At 39.5% G+C, this 18,798-nt stretch overlaps 1 protein-coding gene across 2 annotated transcripts in view; it reads right to left on the reverse strand.

Moving 5' to 3' along the window:
- Window positions 1-6,324: 6,324 nt before the first annotated feature.
- Window positions 6,325-18,798, reverse strand: part of LEKR1 (leucine, glutamate and lysine rich 1) — a 224,905-nt gene continuing 212,431 nt past the window's right edge. For both annotated transcript variants that reach the window (XM_070792615.1, XM_019960397.2), the window contains one exon: window positions 6,325-16,034. In XM_070792615.1, coding sequence (XP_070648716.1) covers window positions 15,621-16,034 — 414 coding nt within the window. In that variant the 3' untranslated portion in view covers window positions 6,325-15,620. The remainder of the gene's footprint in view (window positions 16,035-18,798) is intronic.

Raw genomic sequence — 18,798 nt, forward strand, 5'->3', positions numbered from 1 at the left:
ACTTTCTTTCCATTTTTCTGTAATGCTTTTTTTCATAGCTTCTCAACTGTTTCTTCTGCCATAAGGGTGGTGTCATCTGCATATGTGAGGTTATTGATATTTCTCCCAGCAATCTTGATTCCAGCTTGTGCTTCTTCGAGCCCAGCGTTTCTCATGATGTACTCTGCATATAAGTTAAATAAACAGGGTGACAATATACAGCCTTGACGTACTCCTTTTCCTATTTGGAACCAGTCTGTTGTTCCATGTCCAGTTCTAACTGTTGCTTCCTGACCTGCATATAGGTTTCTCAAGAGGCAGGTCAGGTGGTCTGGTATTCCCATCTCTTTCAGAATTTTCCACAGTTTATTGTGATCCACACAGTCAAAGGCTTTGGCATAGTCAATAAAGCAGAAATAGATGTTTTCCTGGAACTCTCTTGCTCTTTCCATGATCCAGCGGATGTTGGCAATTTGATCTCTGGTTCCTCTGCCTTTTCTAAAACCAGCTTGAACATCTGGAAGTTCACGGTTCACGTATTGCTGAAGCTTGGCTTGGAGAATTTTGAGCATTACTTTACTAGCGTTTGAGACGAATGCAATTGTGCAGTAGTTTGAGCATTCTTTGGCATTGCCTTTCTTTGGGATTGGAATGAAAACTGACCTTTTCCAGTCCTGTGGCCACTGCTGAGTTTTCCAAATTTGCTGGCATATTGAGTGTAGCACTTTGACAGCATCATCTTTTAGGATTTGAAATAGCTCAACTGGAATTCCATCACCTCCATTAGCTTTGTTCTTAGTGATGCTTCCTAACCCTTACGGCAGAAAGTGAAGAGGAAGTAAAAAGCCTCTTGATGAAAGTGAAAGAGGAGAGTGAAAAAGTTGGCTTAAAGCTCAATATTCAGAAAACTAAGATCATGGCATCTGGTCCCATCACTTCATGGGAAATAGATGGGAAACAGTGGAAACAGTGTCAGCCTTTATTTTTTTGGGCTCCAAAATCACTGCAGATGGTGACTGCACCCATGAAAGTAAAAGATGCTTACTCTTGGAAGAAAAGTTATGACCAACCTAGGTAGCATATTGAAAAGCAGAGACATTACTTTGCCAACAAAGGTTCGTCTAGTCAAGGCTATGGTTTTTCCAGTGGTCATGTATGGATGTGAGAGTTGGACTGTGAAGAAAGCTGAGTGCCAAAGAGTTGATGCTTTTGAACTGTGGTGTTGGAGAAGACTCCTGAGAGTCCCTTGGACTGCAAGGAGATCCAATCAGTCCACTCTAAAGGAGATCAGCCCTGGGTGTTCTTTGGAAGGAATGATGCTAAAGCTGAAACTCCAGTACTTTGGCCACCTCATGAGAAGAGTTGACTCATTGGAAAAGTCTCTGATGCTGGGAGGGATTGGGGGCAGGAGGAGAAGGGGACTACAGAGGATGAGATGGCTGGATGGCATCATCAACTCGATGGATGTGAGTCTGAGTGAACTCCGGGAGTTGGTGATGGACAGGGAGGCCTGGCGTGCTGCAATTCATGGGGTCGCAAAGTGTCGGACACAACTGAGTGACGGAACTGAACTGAACTGAAACTGTTTCTTCCTTCCTTCTTTCCTCCCTTCTTGATTTCTCATTCTCAGATGAAGCTAGATCTTTATTTCAATGAACAGGGTACAGGGCTATCTCTCAAATTTTCCCTGGAGTGAGGGTCATATCCCTTATTAGAGACACAAATGGGAAGAGGGGTGAGGTGATACTCCTGGTACCTGGTCCAGCATTCAGCTTACAGGGCCTATTCACCAGTCCAGGCTTTGCCACTTCCTAGCTGTGTGACTTTGGGTGAGTTGCTTAACCTCTCTATGCCTCAGTTTTATCATCTGTAAGAGGAAGCTAGTAAATATGTCAACCTCATTGGGCTCCTGGGAGGATTAAATGAAATACTTTTAAAGCTCTTAATACTATCCATTGCTCCTCATAAACAACAAATATCAGCCATTACCATTTTCTTTATTGTTGCTGCTGCTACTACTGCTTCTACTGATTTGTTGCTGTTACTGCTGCTACTACTACTCCTTCAAGTACCATTGGGTACATTTCACTACCCAGCTGCTCAGTCTGTTATGCTGACCCACTGCTATTTGAGAGAATCCCACTTCCCAGGCTACAGTGCATCTCTACCCATCTCTCCCTCCTTACTGCCACTCACACAAGAGTCCTTTTTTAGGAATGACCATCTCAGAGTGTTCCCAGCAAGGTGGCTCAGGGACCTTGAGCAGTGGCACCCATGTGGCACAGCAGTGGGGGGCCAGGCTGACTGTGTGCTGTGCGTATGTGACTTTCCTTTTCCATCACAGGGTTTTTAATGGGCTATTGGAAGGGGCTACACCATGGCCTGTTAGTCAGATGCCATGCCATTTTACACTGGAAGTCGGCTTTCTGCTTTTAAACCAGGGACACAAAGAGAGGGCATAGGCCTGATGCCAGTGGAGACCTGGAGGACTCCATGCCTTTCAAAATCACACTCTTTTGGTAATGAACAAAAACCCAGTCAAACCTGAGTTGACTAAAGGAGTATAATAATAGTCTCATTTTTACACACATTTCAGTAAGTTAGAAGATCTGAGGTAAATTATCCCCTCTGGAGTACTAGTCCAAAGGCACTCAACCAAGGGAAACTGCTGAGACAATATTCTTGTCATATTTCCAGACAAGCTCAGAACCTTTATGAGAAGAGCTATATTGAAACTCATGGTAATACATTTAGACTAAGGTTTGCATTAAACTTCTAATGACTGAATTTTAGTCCGACTCTTTGTGACCCCTCAGACTATAGCCCACCAGGGTCCTCTGTCCATGTGATTCTCCAGGCAAATACTAGAGTGGGTTGCCATTTCCTTCTCCAGGGACTCTTCCCAACCCATGGATTGAACCTGCATCTCATGCATTGGCAGGCAGATTCTTTACCCACTGAGCCACCTGGGAAGCTTTCTATGAATACACAATTTGAATACAAAATTGAATATAAAAATGTATATTCAATATTGTATGAATATACAATTTCTTCACTAAAAGTTCAGCTGCTTTTACACTAAGACGATCAGAAGAGGCACAAACAACAAAAATAAATTGACAGTTCATAAAGATGTTATAGGTTGAAATACAGTCAGGATCATACAGTCAGATCACACCCTCAGACCCAGCCAGATGCTCACCCTTCCTGGAATCCTTCCAACAGATGTCCTGATCCTGGAGGGGTGGGGATGGTTGCAGAAACTCTGGGGATCTGGGGGCCACTGATAATTAAAGAGTGCACCTATGAAGTTAGTATTAGAAACATTTGGGATATCAGTAACTAAAGTAGAAACAGCAATATAGATTCTATCTACATATGCTGCTGAAATGCATCATTACCAACTTAAAGCATCAAATTACAGATGGTTTGACAAACATTTTCAAGGGCCCTTAGTACATAAACAAAACGAACTCTCATATTGGTTGTATGACTAAATTTGAGTCATAAATACTTAAATCACAACATGGAAAACTATCTCTTTCCATCTTTCTCTACCAACATACTATGCCTAGGGCACAAATGGTAAAAAAACAAGTATAATCTCTTTCCCCCAAGTTATTACAATGTAGATATCAAGAATTTGGTGACAGTAATATGTACTGGCTCAGCGTTCCACCCGTGTAGTTACAAAGAATTTAAGCCCTCCCTGACCCCGAACTAGGTCTTTGTGGCTCACATTTCTCTTCACTGCTTCTCCTCCTGCTGCCAGCTGGATTTTGAGGAACTTTCTTCTTGGTGTTTGCAGGTCTGCCTTATACTGGTTGGTTCTGGGGTCTCTCTGGTTAAGAGTATATTAAGAAAAAAAAATAAGAAAAAAAGAGTATATTAAGAGTCCACAGGGACATGGTCACAGAGAACCATAAGGCCCCGGTGATGCTGCACTCAGAAATTTCCTCTTCTGTGATCTCGGCTCACGACCAGAAGAGGCAGGAGGTGGCTGTCAGGTCCTCTTCTTGACATTCTGCACTCATGGCGGGAGGGGAACACAGATTCTTGTCTTGTATCTGAGGTCTGAGAGTCCAACCTTCTGACCAGAGGTACTCTACTCAGTTCTGCCCAGAAGTTCTAATGCTTTGATGCAAACAAGATTCTGGTTGACTTGACTTGCTAAGTTAGAACAGTGGCCTGTAACATGAGGCATGTGTACCCCAGGGATACTTGAAGGAATTGATGATCTTAAGTTCATAGACATTCCTATGTTTCCCTGACTCCCTCTGAAATAATGTGTCATGTTAGGAACAATATTTTAGTCCATGCTGGGGTTTTTTGAGTTCACATACAAGGTAGACTGCAGCAATGGGAGTCAGACAATTTTAGACTAATGAGTCTCTTTTTTTATGACTTGGTTTCATCAAAGTATGCCCTTGGAGGATAGTTCCAGGAAAGTCAGGCAAAATTAACATTAGTAAGAAAAGCTGAGTGTTAAAAATGCCCCTTCCTGCAATGCATTTAAATGTAAGTAGCCTTTTCAGGTCTTCTGGATATTTGTTTCCAGGATACATCCTTAGATGGAAAGAAAAGAGATTTTAAATAGCAATGCAGTATAGGTTAGCAGAGCATTACTAATTATTTTAAATGTCGTTAGAATGTTTTCTTAGACTATGGAAGTTTTTGAGATATGCTAGATAAAATTTCTATGAAATCTTTCCAGTTGGCCATTATTATTTAATGAAGTAGTTAAAACAATTTTTTACTAATACTGTTTGAAATGTTTATTATAATACAGTAAAATTCTCATCTTATTTCACCATAAAATGTTTAATATTTTCTTCCTCCTACTAATAAAAAGTTGGCTTAAAGCTCAACCTTCAGAAAACTAAGATCATGGCATCTGGTCCCATCACTTCATGGCAAATAGATGGCGAAACAGTGGCAGACTTTATTTTTTGGGGCTCCAAGATCACTGCAGATGGTGACCGCAGTCATGAAATTAAAAGATGCTTACTCCTAGGAAGGAAAGTTATGACCAACCTAGACAACATATTAAAAAGCAGAGACATTACTTTGCCAACAAAGGTCTGTCTAGTCAAGGCTATAGTTTTTCCAGTAGTCATGTATGGATGTGAGAGTTGGACTATAAAGAAAGTTGAGCGCCAAAGAATTGATTTTGAATTGTGGTGTTGGAGAAAACTCTTTGAGAGTCCCTTGGACTGCAAGGAGATCCAACCAGTCAGTCCTAAAGGAAATCAGTCCTGAATATTCATTGGAAGGACTGATGTTGAAGCTGAAACTCCAATACTTTGGCCACTTGATGTGAAGAGCTGACTCATTTGAAAAGACCCTGATGCTGGGAAAGATTGAAGGTGGGAGGAGAAGGGGACTACAGAGGATAAGATGGTTGGATGGCATCACCGACTCTATGGACATGAGTTTGAGCAAGCTCTGGGAGTTGGTGATGGGCAGGGAGGCCTGGCGTGCTGCAGTCCATGGGGTTGCCAAGAGTCGGATGATATTCTAATATTAATTAATATTCACTTTCACCTTTCACTTTATGCATTGGAGAAGGAAATGGCAACCCACTCCAGTGTTCTTGTCTGGCAACTGAGTGAACAGAACTGAACTAATATAAAGTAAATAAGATCCTGTGTGTGTGTGTGTGTGTGTGTGTGTGTGTGTGTGCTTGGTCACTTTAGTTGTGTCTAACTCTTTGTGACACTATGGACTATAGCCCACCAGACCCTTCTGTCTCTGTCCATGGGATTTTTCAGGCAAGAATACTGGAGTGGGTTGCCATTCCCTTCTCTCCAAGGGATCTTCCCGACCCAGGGATTGAACCTGCATCTCCTGTGTCTCCTGCACCGCACATGGATTCTTTACTGCTGAGCCACTGGGGAAGGCCCAAGTAAGATCCTATGTATAGACTAATTATGTTTGACTGCATCTACCTGCTTTTTCATTACATGTAAAGGGAAACATTAGGTATTGATTCTTCTTATCAAGAAATGCATTGTCAACAAAACCTAACTTTGATGCTTAATAATAATTTATAAAAATTTAGTATTTATTTATGTTTTGTAACAGTAGCATATTAATAATAACTGTAGGAACGCCCTGGTGGTCTAGTAGGTAAGAGTTCACCTTTCAGGGCATGAGGTGCATGGGGTCCCTGGTTGGGGAGCTAAGATCCCACATACTGTGAGGCCAAAAAACCAAAACATAAAGCAGAAAAAATACTGTAACAAATTCAATAAAGAATTTAAAAATCTTCCACATTAAAAAATATAACTGTAGTAACAACTCAATCCAGAAGAACTTTGGAAAGTTACGTATGTGTTTTTGTAGTAATTTAATAGGACAGGACTCCGTGACTGAACAAAAACAACAATAGGATAGGAGAGCAATAAAAGGTTTACAATTATAAAAATAAAGTAACAGTTTTATTTTTAAATGTCCATATTTATAATTTACTGGTTATCATTACAATGTCCTTTGCAACTATTTAAATTTATAATGAATTGTTTTAGATGTCAACCTAAAACAGTTAAAAACATTCTTTTTCAGGGTACACTGGCAAAAATATTGACTAACAATTCTGGAAAGAATGTGTAATAAGTCCTTACCTAATCACTTCTATTAAATAAGGTAGTGGATTCTTTCCCCCTAACTTCATCTCCTCTCACTAACCTCAGTTCTATACTGAGTACCATGCGCCCCTTGGAAGAACAAAAGCATTCTAATTTCGAGATCCCATGAGATCCCAGCTTAAACTTCAACCATTCGAAAGCCTAGTAATAGAGAATGCAGTCCATGGGGTCGAAAAGAATCAGACACAACTGAGTGACTAAGCAACAAAAGAGAATGGAAAGCTGGCTGCCCTGGGTTTTAGAAATTCCATTTTAAATAAAAGAAGTAGGGCTTCCTAGTGGTCTGGTGGTTAAGAATCTGCCTGCCAATCCAAGGAATATGGGTTCACTCCCTTGTCTGGAAAGATCCCACTGCCACGAGGCAACTAAGCCTGAGAACCACACTGCTAAGTTCACGTGCTGCAACCACTGAAGCCCAAGCGCCTAGAGCTCATCCTCTGCAACGAGAAGCTTGCACACCACAGCTGGAGTAGCCCTCATTTGCCGTCAGTTAGAAAGCCCCAGTGGAGCAACAAAGACCCAATGCAGACAAAAACAGATAAATAAATTATAATTAAATCTTGGCAGTAAACTTTACTCCCTAGAAATTTAAGGTTTCAGATAGAAAATTGCAACTGTAGAATTTATTCACTTTAAGAAGGCAGAGGTATCCCTTTAATGTGTTAGACCACATCAAGCTCACTTGGGGGAGAAAGGTAGATTTTTTTTTTCCATGATGCAGTTCATATTTTTTCAGAAAACAAAAATATTTCCAGTGTTAAGTCATATGAAAACCTCTCCTTAAAAATGCTTCAATGTTCTAAATTATATATATCTAATTCTTGGGTTTGAACTATTATTATAGATTAATATTAATAACAAATAACCATACAAGTTAAATATCAGCAATAAGTATGTTAATAAAAAGTATTCAAAACTTTTTACTGGCAAATGAAGTCAATTCCTTTCATTATTTTCTGAATTCAAAAAGGTTAAAGAAGGTGGCCACCCTGCTGTATAATGAGTTGACAACACTCACAAGCAAGTGAACATAGGGCCTTATTGTATTAAATACAGATTTATACCTTGAGAATCTGAATCAAATTCTCATTCAGTTGCTATTAGTTCTACCTTTAAAATAAATGGATCTAGATGTAATACTGCAAATTACTGTTTTATATTTAAGTGATTGGAACTACTTTGGGGGGAATAATGATATTCTAATATTAATTAATATTCACTTTCACCTTTCACTTTCATGCATTGGAGAAGGAAATGGCAACCCACTCCAGTGTTCTTGCCTGGAGAATCCCATGGACGGGGGAGCCTGCTGGGCTGCCGTCTATGGGGTCGCACAGAGTTGGACAAGACTGAAGTGACTTAGCAGTAGCAGCAATATTAATTAATTAACATTAAGTTCCTTCATAATTCTAAGAAGTTATCTAAATATTCTATGTTTCAGAAGCCTCAAAAGACAAACAGCATTGTCAAATTTTCTTTTGGTAATCATATATCTAAATATATATTATTATGAGATTAAAATGTAAGGTTACTCAATGACTTGCCAATGATCAAAATATTTCTATTGGAGTTTTAAAAATAACAAATTTTTAGTTCTTTGCAGGCTCAGAAATTTGGGTGATGACATAAGATATTTATGAACATTGGCTGAGTACTAATTTCCTTTAATTCACTAGTTTTCCTGGACAGTTACAGATTCATAGTCAAGAGGCAAAGAAGTAGAATTTGAGTGCATTGGAAGCTGAGGTGCTGAATGGGATCACATGGTGTGGGGGGTGGTGGTCTTAGATTAGGTCTAAGGGAGCTGCATATGATGAGGCAATTTCTGTCCAACACTAACACGTAGCTTGCAGAGGTGAAATATGCCAGGGTAATGGCACCACTGTGAGCAGTGATTCTCATGCTTTAACATGTATATGAATCACCTGAAAGTGTTAGCTGCTCAGTTGTATCCAATTCTTTGCAACCTCACGGACTGTAGCCCGCCAGGCTCCTGTGTCCATGGGATTATCCAGGCAAGAATACTGGAGTGGGTTGCCATTTTCTTCTCCAGGGGATCTTCCTGGCTCAGGGATCAAACCCAGTTCTCCTGCAGGTAGATTCTTTACTGTTTGAGCCATCAGATCTCATGAAAATCAGATTTCTTTCAGCAAATTTGAGTGTGAGGCCTGATATTCTGCATTTCTAATAAGCTCCCAGGAGACACTGATCCTGCTGGAATACTGTAGGTAGCAAAACTTTAGAGCACTGATACTGTTCTTTCATTCTAGAGGTGGCCAAGAGTTGGAGGCCCAGGCTGTCTCATCAAGCTGGCTGTCAAGCAGCTAAAATAATGGAAAATTATTCAACCTCTAAGGGACCTATTATCTCCTGTAAAATTACAGATCTGGTCAGGTCCCTTCAGAACTATAAAACTTAAGGATTTAAGATAATTCTTATTTTTATTTTGGCTGCTATTTTCTGTATTTCCCCTCATAAATGGTTAGCAAAAATTGGAAAAACGTTTTATTGCATTGTATCACTCCCAAAGGTCATCACTGAGTGTGCTGTGCATTCTTTGAGCCAAGATGATACCTATTTTTCATGTCACTTTCCACATTCCTCTCTCATAATTCTCTAGAACACTAATAAGATTTCTATTTTGCTTTAAGAATTCTTATGACTACTGAATCTGTCTGTGGGTTAGTTTTCTGTTGCCCAAATAAAAATGTAGTTCCTATTATTTCACATTTTTCAGAGAAGCTGTAATGTTTGTAAATAAAGGGTGTTCCTTTAATTAGAACCAATTTCAGACACTGCACCACTGCTAAGTAGCAATGGCTGATATGATTTCAAAGTGCATTTAACAGTGAACAAATTCTTTCCCTTTCTGAATAGAATTTGAGTCAGCTGCTTCCTGTTTATTCCTACTATCAACATCTTTATTCAGAATTTAACATTAACTCTTGTCCAGGCTACTTTACTAATCTACCAACTGGTGTTCCACTTCCAGCCTTTTCACTCTATAATTATTGCAATTCAGCCCTACCAGAGCAACGTTCCCAAATTTCAACAAACTGCATGCCACTTCCAGTCAAAATTCTGTGATGAGTTCTTATTCAACACCTCCATGCTTTGGAGTCAATCTACCTTTTCCAGTTTCCCATTTCTTCCCTTAACCAAGTATTTTCTACATATCCACAGCTCTGTTTACATATCTCCTCTACCTGGTATACTTTCTTTTATAAAACCCTACTCCATTCTTTAAGACCTATTGTAAATTCCAATTCTTGCCTAAAGTGTTCCCTGATTCTTCCACCAAGAAGTTGAACTCATACAGCACATTCTTCCTTACACCTGCCTCCTTATATTATAACCTCTACATACGGCTCCTCACTGCCCTCCATTATACAATTCTTGGGCTTCTGTAGTACATCTTAATTATCTTTGTAACTTTCATAATGCTTTTTAAATTCTCCATATCTGTTGAAGAAAAGAGTGAATATATAATATGGCCTAAGTATTCATCTATGGGTCAAGATACTCAGAAACTGCAGCATTAGTCTTATGTAGTGTTTATTTTGGACAAATCACATAATCTCTGTGATCTAGTATTCATATACATATATATGAAGGTAAAGGATTTTTAGTACATTTTTTGCTCACTTGATGGATATAAAGCACTATACTATATGCTAGAGAAGAAAGAGAACTTTCAACTTTCTGGATCATGAAATATTGTCATACGATTAGTGTGTTTCAGACTGAACTAACGTTCAAAAATTTGCTAAAAATTTCTGTCTGTTAATTCAGAATATACAAAAGTGAATAATTTTTATTTCATATTCTACAGATGTAACACAATTATACTGGCTTCACAGTTTATTATTAAACTCAACAGTGGCCACAGGACTGGAAAAGGTCAGTTCTCATTCCAATCCCAAAGAAGGGCAATGCCAAAGAATGTTCAAACTACTGCACAATTACACTCATTTCACATGCTAACGAGGTAATGCTCAAAATCCTCCAAGCTAGGCTTCAACAGTATGTGAACTGAGAACTTCCAGATGTACAAGCTGGATTTAGAAAAGGCAGAGGAACCAGAAATCAAAGGGTTAATATTTTCTAAAGAATAAGTAGAATTTCTTCCTTAAGGTACCACAAGCACTGCCTTAGGAATGCTCCCATTATTGTCTATCATGGTTTGAGATCATTAAAACTGTTATTTTCTTGAAACATGAAAGAAAAAAAATCCATAATTATTATAGGATTTGTGAACTTTGGGCACATACCAAATTGATTTTCTGTGCTCAATAAAAGTCAACATGATGTTTAGGAATTTTCAGCTTCAGAAAATTAACCCTTTTAGGATACTAGTTTGGTCTACTAGTACAATATTATAATAATTGTAATAACTTTAAAAAATAAAACTTGAGAAAATTTGTTGCTTAATCAAAAGCAATGAGCTATAACTAATATATAATACTATAAAACTTTAGATTAATAGAAAATTAAAAGATCTTAGTCTAACATAATTTTCAATATTAATATCTCCTCCAGTCAACCAGAACATATAACTTTTAAGTAGTTCTAACTATAAATATAGTCATTTAAATCAATAAACTTTAAAAAAATTGCTTGAGAAATCTATTAACTATAGAAGAATTCTCCCATAGTTGTCTACAATCCTAGTTTAAGAAAAAAAAAACAAACTATTATAATTTTCTAAGGAATATTTTCTATGATATTCTTTTCTCTAGATACCTATAAATTCTTCCATTGAGGTTATGGAAAAATAAATGTTTATAGGGAAATTAAAACTGTTAGACTTAATATCCATTATATGCATTTGAGACCCCTATTTTATCAAAATATTCACTACTTTCTTGATATTCCTGATATTTTTTTCATGCCAGGAGTTAATCAGCGTGAAAATCAAGGAAGATTTGAATGTGTGCTTAACCCTTAGGTTACATACTCTAATGCTATTCTCCTCTCTAAGTGTCTTTTTCAAAAGATATAAGCACACAACTTGGACTGCTTTAAATGGTCTAGGTTGAAATAAATGTAAATATTGTCTCTATTTATGCATGGAATCACCTCTCTGACACACTTGTGGAATATAATGCAGCCTGACTGCAAGATCATGAGTCTGTTCTCAGAGTGATATTTACCCAGTTACTCACTGGAAAACAACAGTGTTAACAACAAACCAAGAAACCAGGTTTTCATGCATGGTCTTTATATCACTTTAGAAAAGCTTATGGGAGGACTTCCCTAGTGGTCCAGTGGTCAAAAATCTACCCTGCAATGCAGGGGGTGCAGGTTTGATCCCTGTTTGGGGAACTAAGATCCCACAATCTGCGGAGCAACCAAGCCCAAGTGCTCCAGAGCCTGCACTCAAAGATCTCCCCCTGCTGCAACTAAGACCCAAGCCCCCCTCCCCAAATGTATCTCCATGGGCTTTCTAGTGGCATTAGTGATAAAGAACCCACCTGGCAATGCAGGAGACATAAGAGACTTGGGTTTGAACCCTGGGAAGATTCCCTGAAGGAGGGCATGGCAACCCACTCCACTATTCTCGCCTGGAGAATCCCATGGACAGAGGAGCCTGGCAGGCTGCAGTTCATGGGGTCACAAAGAGCTGAACATGACTGAAGTGACTTAGCATGCATGCACACACACATGGTTCCTGAAGAGAGAGCTGAAGTTGCAAGACTGTGGAAAAGCATGTAAAATATAACAAAGACTGATGTCCAAATATTCTCTTGTGCTTTTTTTTTCTTTCTTTTTTTAAAATTTACTTTACAATATTGTCTTGGTTTTGCCATACATCAACATGAATTCGCCATGGATATACATGTGTTCCCCATCCTGAACCCCCTTCCCTCTCTTGTGCTTTTACCAAAAGTTCCACCAGCTTTTGCCATCCACTTTATGTCATAAGTATTTGTAATCTGAACATGCAAACACCAGATCAGAAACACTGAGGTCTGGTGGAGCGCTCTCCAGAGTGTGGCATGAGTACTGCTGACATCATACAAGAAAATATTCAGATCAGTGGCTCAGTTGTGTCCGACTCTTTGCGACCCCATGAATTGCAGCACGCCAGGCCTCCCTGTCCATCACCAACTCCCAGAGTTCACTCAGACTCACGTCCATTGAGTCAGTGATGCCATCCAGCCATCTCATCCTCTGTCGTCCCCTTATCCTCTTGCCCAATCCCTCCCAGCATCAGAGTCTTTTCCAATGAGTCAACTCTTCGCATGAGGTGGCCAAAGTACTGTAGTTTCAGCTTCAGCATCATTCCTTCCAAAGAAATCCCAGGGCTGATCTCCTTCAGAATGGACTGGTTGGATCTCCTTGCAGTCCAAGGGACTCTCAAGAGTCTTCTCCAACACCACAGTTCAAAAGCATCAATTCTTCGGCTCTCAGCCTTCTTCACAGTCCAATTCTCACATCCATACATGACCACAGGGAAAAACAACATTTTGTATTTTACTAGATATACACTTATCTTAAAGTGTATTCCGCTTATTACTTTATAATTATTCGTCCTTGGGTCAAGCTTCCTTTTCATACAAATTTAAGCTTAAAAATTGAGTTCATTAGCTTCTGACAAAAGTCAGATGGAGATTTGGGATTCTCTGGTAAGTGGAAAAATGAGGTGGGAAGCTCAGTCACTAACTAGCTGAATCACCATACCCAAGTCAGATTTTTTTGCGCATCTATTTCTTATTTGTAAAGAGACTGTTGCTCTTTCCCTGCAAGAAGTCATCTGTGGCCCCCTGTACAACCGTGGCTAAGATTAAAGTCCTGAGACCTTGGCAGCAAGGAGAAACTGCTGAAACAACGGAGGACCTCAAGGTGGCACTGTATCAGCTGCGCGTCGCTAAAGCGATAGGTGGTGAGGCTTCCAAACTCTCCAAGACCTGAGTGAGTGAGTGAGTGAGTGAGTGAGTGAAGTCACTCAGTCGTGTCCGACTCTTTGCGACCCCGTGGACTGTAGCCTGCCAGGCTCCTCTGTCCATGGGATTCTCCAGGCAAGAATACTGGAGTGGGTTGCCATTTCCTTCTCCAGGGGATCTTCCCAACCCAGGATTGAACCCAGGTCTCCTAGCAAATCCATCGCCCATGTTCTCACTGTTATTAACTAGACTCAGAAAGAGAACCTCAGGAAATTCTCTAAGGGCAAGAAGTATAAATCCCTGGATCTGTGCCATGCACCACCGCTTCAACAAGCAGGAAGAGAATCTGAAGACCAAGAAGCAGCACTGGAAGGAGCAGCCGTACCCACCACAGAAGTACACAGTCAAGGCCTGAGCACACAATCATCAACAAAACATGAATAAACTGGCAAAAATAAAGATTATTGGGGTGACCTCTAAGATCCTTTCTGGCACACCACCATTAGATGATATGTTCTCTAAGTCACTTCAGTCGTGTCTGACTCTGTGAGACCCCATAGACGGCAGCCTACCAGGCTCTTCTGTCCCTGGGATTCTCCAGGCAAGACCACTGGAGTGGTTGCCATTTCCTTCTCCAATGCATGAGAGTGAAAACTGAAAGTGAAGTCGATCAGTCGTGTCCGACTCTTCGAGATCCCATGGACTGCAGCCCACCAGGCTCCTCCATCCATGGGATTTTCCAAGCACGAGTACTGGAGTGGGGTGCCATTGCCTTCTCTGGAAACAGCCTAGATTAGATCAATCCTTTGAAAGGATTGATTAGAACAATCCTTTGAAAAACTGGAGATAGACTTGATTTGGCTTAGTAACATTTTTTTTTTTTGCACATGGGAGGGATTCCAGGTATCTTTAGATTCTCTCATCTACATGGTGGCCAAACCACAGAGAGTTTTATGTGCCATATTTCACATGTTAGTATCATCCTAATCTGAGAGTAAGAAGCTTGGGAATCCATGATGCAGTCAGATGAAAGATTTGAATAAAATCAGTTATAGAAGAAAAATACATGTTTATTACATGGAGAAAAGGATAGACAAACACTAGCATAAGGTAAAGAGTTGCCTTTTACAAACAGGAGGAGTCTAAAGCTTTATGATTATGTAAAATAGTTGGTCTGGTTTCTGGTTTTAATTTTTCACTCTGAAAATAGAAAACATGCTAACAAGATGACCATTTCCAGGGGTAATAAAATTTGAATCACAAATTAGCACTATGTGCCTCTACTAAACTGTCTTGAATTAGTTCTCTACAATAGCTACAGAATGCCAGTTAAACCCAAAACTTGACCTGGAGTACCAGAGAGCATTTAATGGAGAAAATCTCTACCAAGTAAGACTTTCATGGCTAGGCTCCTTGTTATTTAAAATAATCTCCATAGTTTTAGAAATAACCCATCTTTTTCTTGAACAGGAGTTGCTGTCCCTTTGTCTTCCTGAAGATTACCTATCATTACAACTGACCTTGCTTAAAAAGAAATTAGATTAACCAATTAGATTGTGAGGTGAAATGGAGAAAATTTGGTGATGATGAAGTTTGTGAATATTTGAACTAATAAGCAGTTTGAAAATGATCAAATTAAGGACTAAAGTCCTTTCATTTGCTATTTGGAATGCTAATTTCATCTATTTAACCTATTCAACAAACAAATGAACAACCACCAACAAAACCAATATAACCTTTTTTTTTGGTGTAGAAATAGATCTGCTTATAATAGTGCAAAAAAGTAGAAAAGATGCTATGGGTGAAAAATTTTACCTATGATCTCTAAAAGGGCATATTCATAGAGCACATCGAAACACACAATACATAAATACAGAGATTGGGTGTCTGGAATACCAACAACTTCATTATCTGTTGCAGTTTCAAGGGCCTCTTAGAAAACGTGGCTTCACAATTTGTTAGCTTGTCCAATTGTTAAAAATATCTTAAGTATGCATTCTCAATCTGCAGAAATAATTTGAAGTTTGTCATTCTTAATTACAGTGGGGGCTGTGAACTCCGGCAAAGATAGAGACTCTGTGTGGAGCTGCTCCTGACTTCGGCTCCATCACTGCTGACTCAGTCTCCTCCTCAGAATAGCAGCCAGTCTCTGCCTGGTCTCACTGACTGAAGATGATCGACCCCGGGGAGGATGTGGCTGGGGGACTGTGGGCAAACCTGAGCTGCTGACCCTGTTGGGCTGAGAAAAGGCTGGAGAAGTGGTGGGCTTCGACACTCCAGGCAGGCCAGGGATTTTGATTACTTTCTCAGAGTGCAGTCTTGCAAGCCTTCTCTCTCCCTGACCACTCCCAGCTGCAGCAGAGGAGGTTAGGCTGCCCTGGCTGAGGGAGCACGGTGACAGCGGCAACTGTCCGCTCAGCTTCCTGAGCTCCAGGAGTTGTTCTCTGGCTTGACTCAAAGCTTCCGTCAGTTCAAAGCGTTCTTCACACTCTCTACGCACTGTTTCCTGAAGAAAAGTGTTCTGAAATGAGAAAAAGGAAAGAAAAAGCAGCCATAGCTTTTAATAGTGTACATATGGACAGTTACTGGCAATATAAATTGATAACTGAACTGGAAATCAGAGGTCTGTGTTCTCTGACAGGGACAAATGAGTCAAAAATGCAAATGGTTTGTGAAGATGGAAAGAACTTTAAGAGAATATTTGGTTTAACCCTTGCAGTTTGCAGAAGAGGAATCAAGAGTCAGGGTCACTCAGATGTTAGTGGTGCTGGAACCCAGAATGCCTACTTCAGTAGGGTTTCAACTCCTTTGTGCCTGAGACAGTCTGTCCTGCACATGTGATGTCTAATAAATATCTGTAGTGTCATTATGTTATTTTATAATGAAGGGAAACTGCAGTACATAAGACAGATAAAAATTGCTTGAATTAGAAAATTGAGAGAATAAAATATATCAGCTGTAGCATTTAGATAATAAAATCAGTGATTTTATGTGATGCTTTCTCAGAACTTAAATATACTGATGATTTGCTCTTTTGTGAGATATATATCAAAATGAAGAACAAAATCTGCTTTGAACTTCATTCAGCAATCACATATCAAGTTACTAGAAGCTATAGTGGATGTAGTTCCTGCTCTCAAGAAGTTTGCACCATTGTAAGTTTGAGTAGAGCTGCTTCTTACATCCCCAACAGAGGTTGGAGCCAAGGGTAGAAGCAATGGGGGTTAAAGAGACAGAAGAATTTTTTCGTAGCCAGAGCTGTCTAAGGATACTCTGAAGGGTTGAATCTCACTTGACTGGGAAGTACTGGAGCAAATTTAAGCTTCAAATATGTGACTAGACTAGAGATCATTACAACTTCTTCAAACAGTGAGACTCTGCATTTCTAGTTGAAGAATGATAGCCATCTTTCATCTATGGAATTCATCAAAATTACTTCAAGCTCCGTGGTAAAAATTGGGTCTTGGATCTCCCTAATGTCTTGACATTCATGTCTGCAGGATGTCAGAAAAGAGATTGAAAAGTAAATAACTAAAAATGGTATCCAGGAACTTCTCTGCTGGTCCAGTGGTTAAGAATCTGCCTTGCAATGTAGGGGATGCAGGTTCCATCCCCGGTCAGGGAATGAAGATCGCACATGCTGTAAAGCAACTGAGCCTACAGGCAGCAACTACCGCGCCTGCACACTCTGGTGCCCAGAGGCCAAAACTAGAGTCAGTGTGCCATAAGAAACAAATAAATATTTTTAAAAAAGAAAGAAAATGATATCCAAATAAGTAACTACAGTTAAAGTGATCATGCTACAGGATTCTTCAGCTGAAAATGACTTTCTACCTGGTTAGCTTGTTTGTAAAAAACAGCCAAGGCATTCCCAAGGCTGACGCTCGGTGGAAAGCGTCCTCCCAAGTGCTTACTGACTAATCTGCTGTCAGTAGAACTAAAAACAAAGCATCAGGGAAAGTAGCATCTTCCTGTATTTGAGCTCCTTGTGATTACAGTCAGAACTCCATTTGATTCCAAATTTGGTAATCAAAACTGAGGAATATGGAGCAATTCCAGATTAACAGTTGCACACTAATATTCTATCAAATCAGTGGCATGTCTGGGTCAAACAAACTCTCATCATTTACATATATTAGCAGTAGACATACATGATCCACATATTCACATATTTTTTTTTAAATAATAGGGGTTAATTACTCAATTCCAGTTAAATTTTTTTTTTTTTTTTTTTTTTTTTTTAGGGACAGGAGACCAAGGATGGTGTTTGTGGCTTTATCATCTAGTTCTCATTAACTCTTCCTGAAATACTTGTTGAAAAGGCAGGAGAAGGAGGGCTAGACAAGAGGTTAATAAAGTGCCTTGTTAGGTGTCTTCTCATTTCCTGCTCCCAACAATTATATTTGACCAAGAAAGACACTGAAGCCCATACTTGCTTTGTAATTTGCTGAGAGTAACCAGCTTGGAAATGGTGGGGCCCCTGTTTGCCGCTAGAGCCAGCTCCAAGCTGCTTATGCCTAAATTAAGTGTCTAATTAATTATATCAAGCAGGCAGGGGCCATTTTGTTCCAGAACAATGAAGCAATAAAAAACAGTAAGACATCGCATCTGGTTTTGTCCAACTTTTCTAAATTTAAACTTTCTTTTAAAAGGAAAAAGCATCTATGCATTTTGTTCTTTGTCTACTAGTAGTGTAAGCAGGCAAAATGTATTGAAGTGGTTAGATTTATGAGGCCTTAAATAAATTAGCATAGAAATTTCCTCAAATAAGAAAGCTATGGGAAAGAGTTAATTTTATTTAAATATATATAAAAGAAATTATAGAAGTTAACAATGTGGTCAATAAATGGGTGACGTGAATAAAAGGTGCACAAATATGGACGGATAAAGTGATGGACGATATGACAACAAGGGCTCTCATTAAAAGGAAAAGAAAACTCAATCCATTTACAAAATTAAATTCAAGTCTCAAAGGAAAGGAGTAGTACTCTGTGGAAAACATCTTAAAAGGAAGTTACTCAAAAGCCATTTCAGGCAAGTGACACTCCATTGAAGGAGAAAACGAAAAGGTAGAGTGAACCCAAAGATGTCCTGGTAACAAGTACAGTGGGAGAAAAGTACCTGCCAACTCCAGACTGAATTTTGGAAGTGCTGGGCCCACTGCTCTGGAACTCATCCTTCTTCAAGGCTATTTGCTTCCAGAACAAAGGACAAATTCTCTTCATTATTCCCCAAATTGGGAGAACCTCTAAACTGAGAATAGGATCCAAAGATAGGTCTTCTAT

This window comes from Bos indicus, chromosome 1 (assembly GCF_029378745.1).
Source record: "Bos indicus isolate NIAB-ARS_2022 breed Sahiwal x Tharparkar chromosome 1, NIAB-ARS_B.indTharparkar_mat_pri_1.0, whole genome shotgun sequence".
NCBI classification, from domain to species: domain Eukaryota; kingdom Metazoa; phylum Chordata; class Mammalia; order Artiodactyla; family Bovidae; genus Bos; species Bos indicus.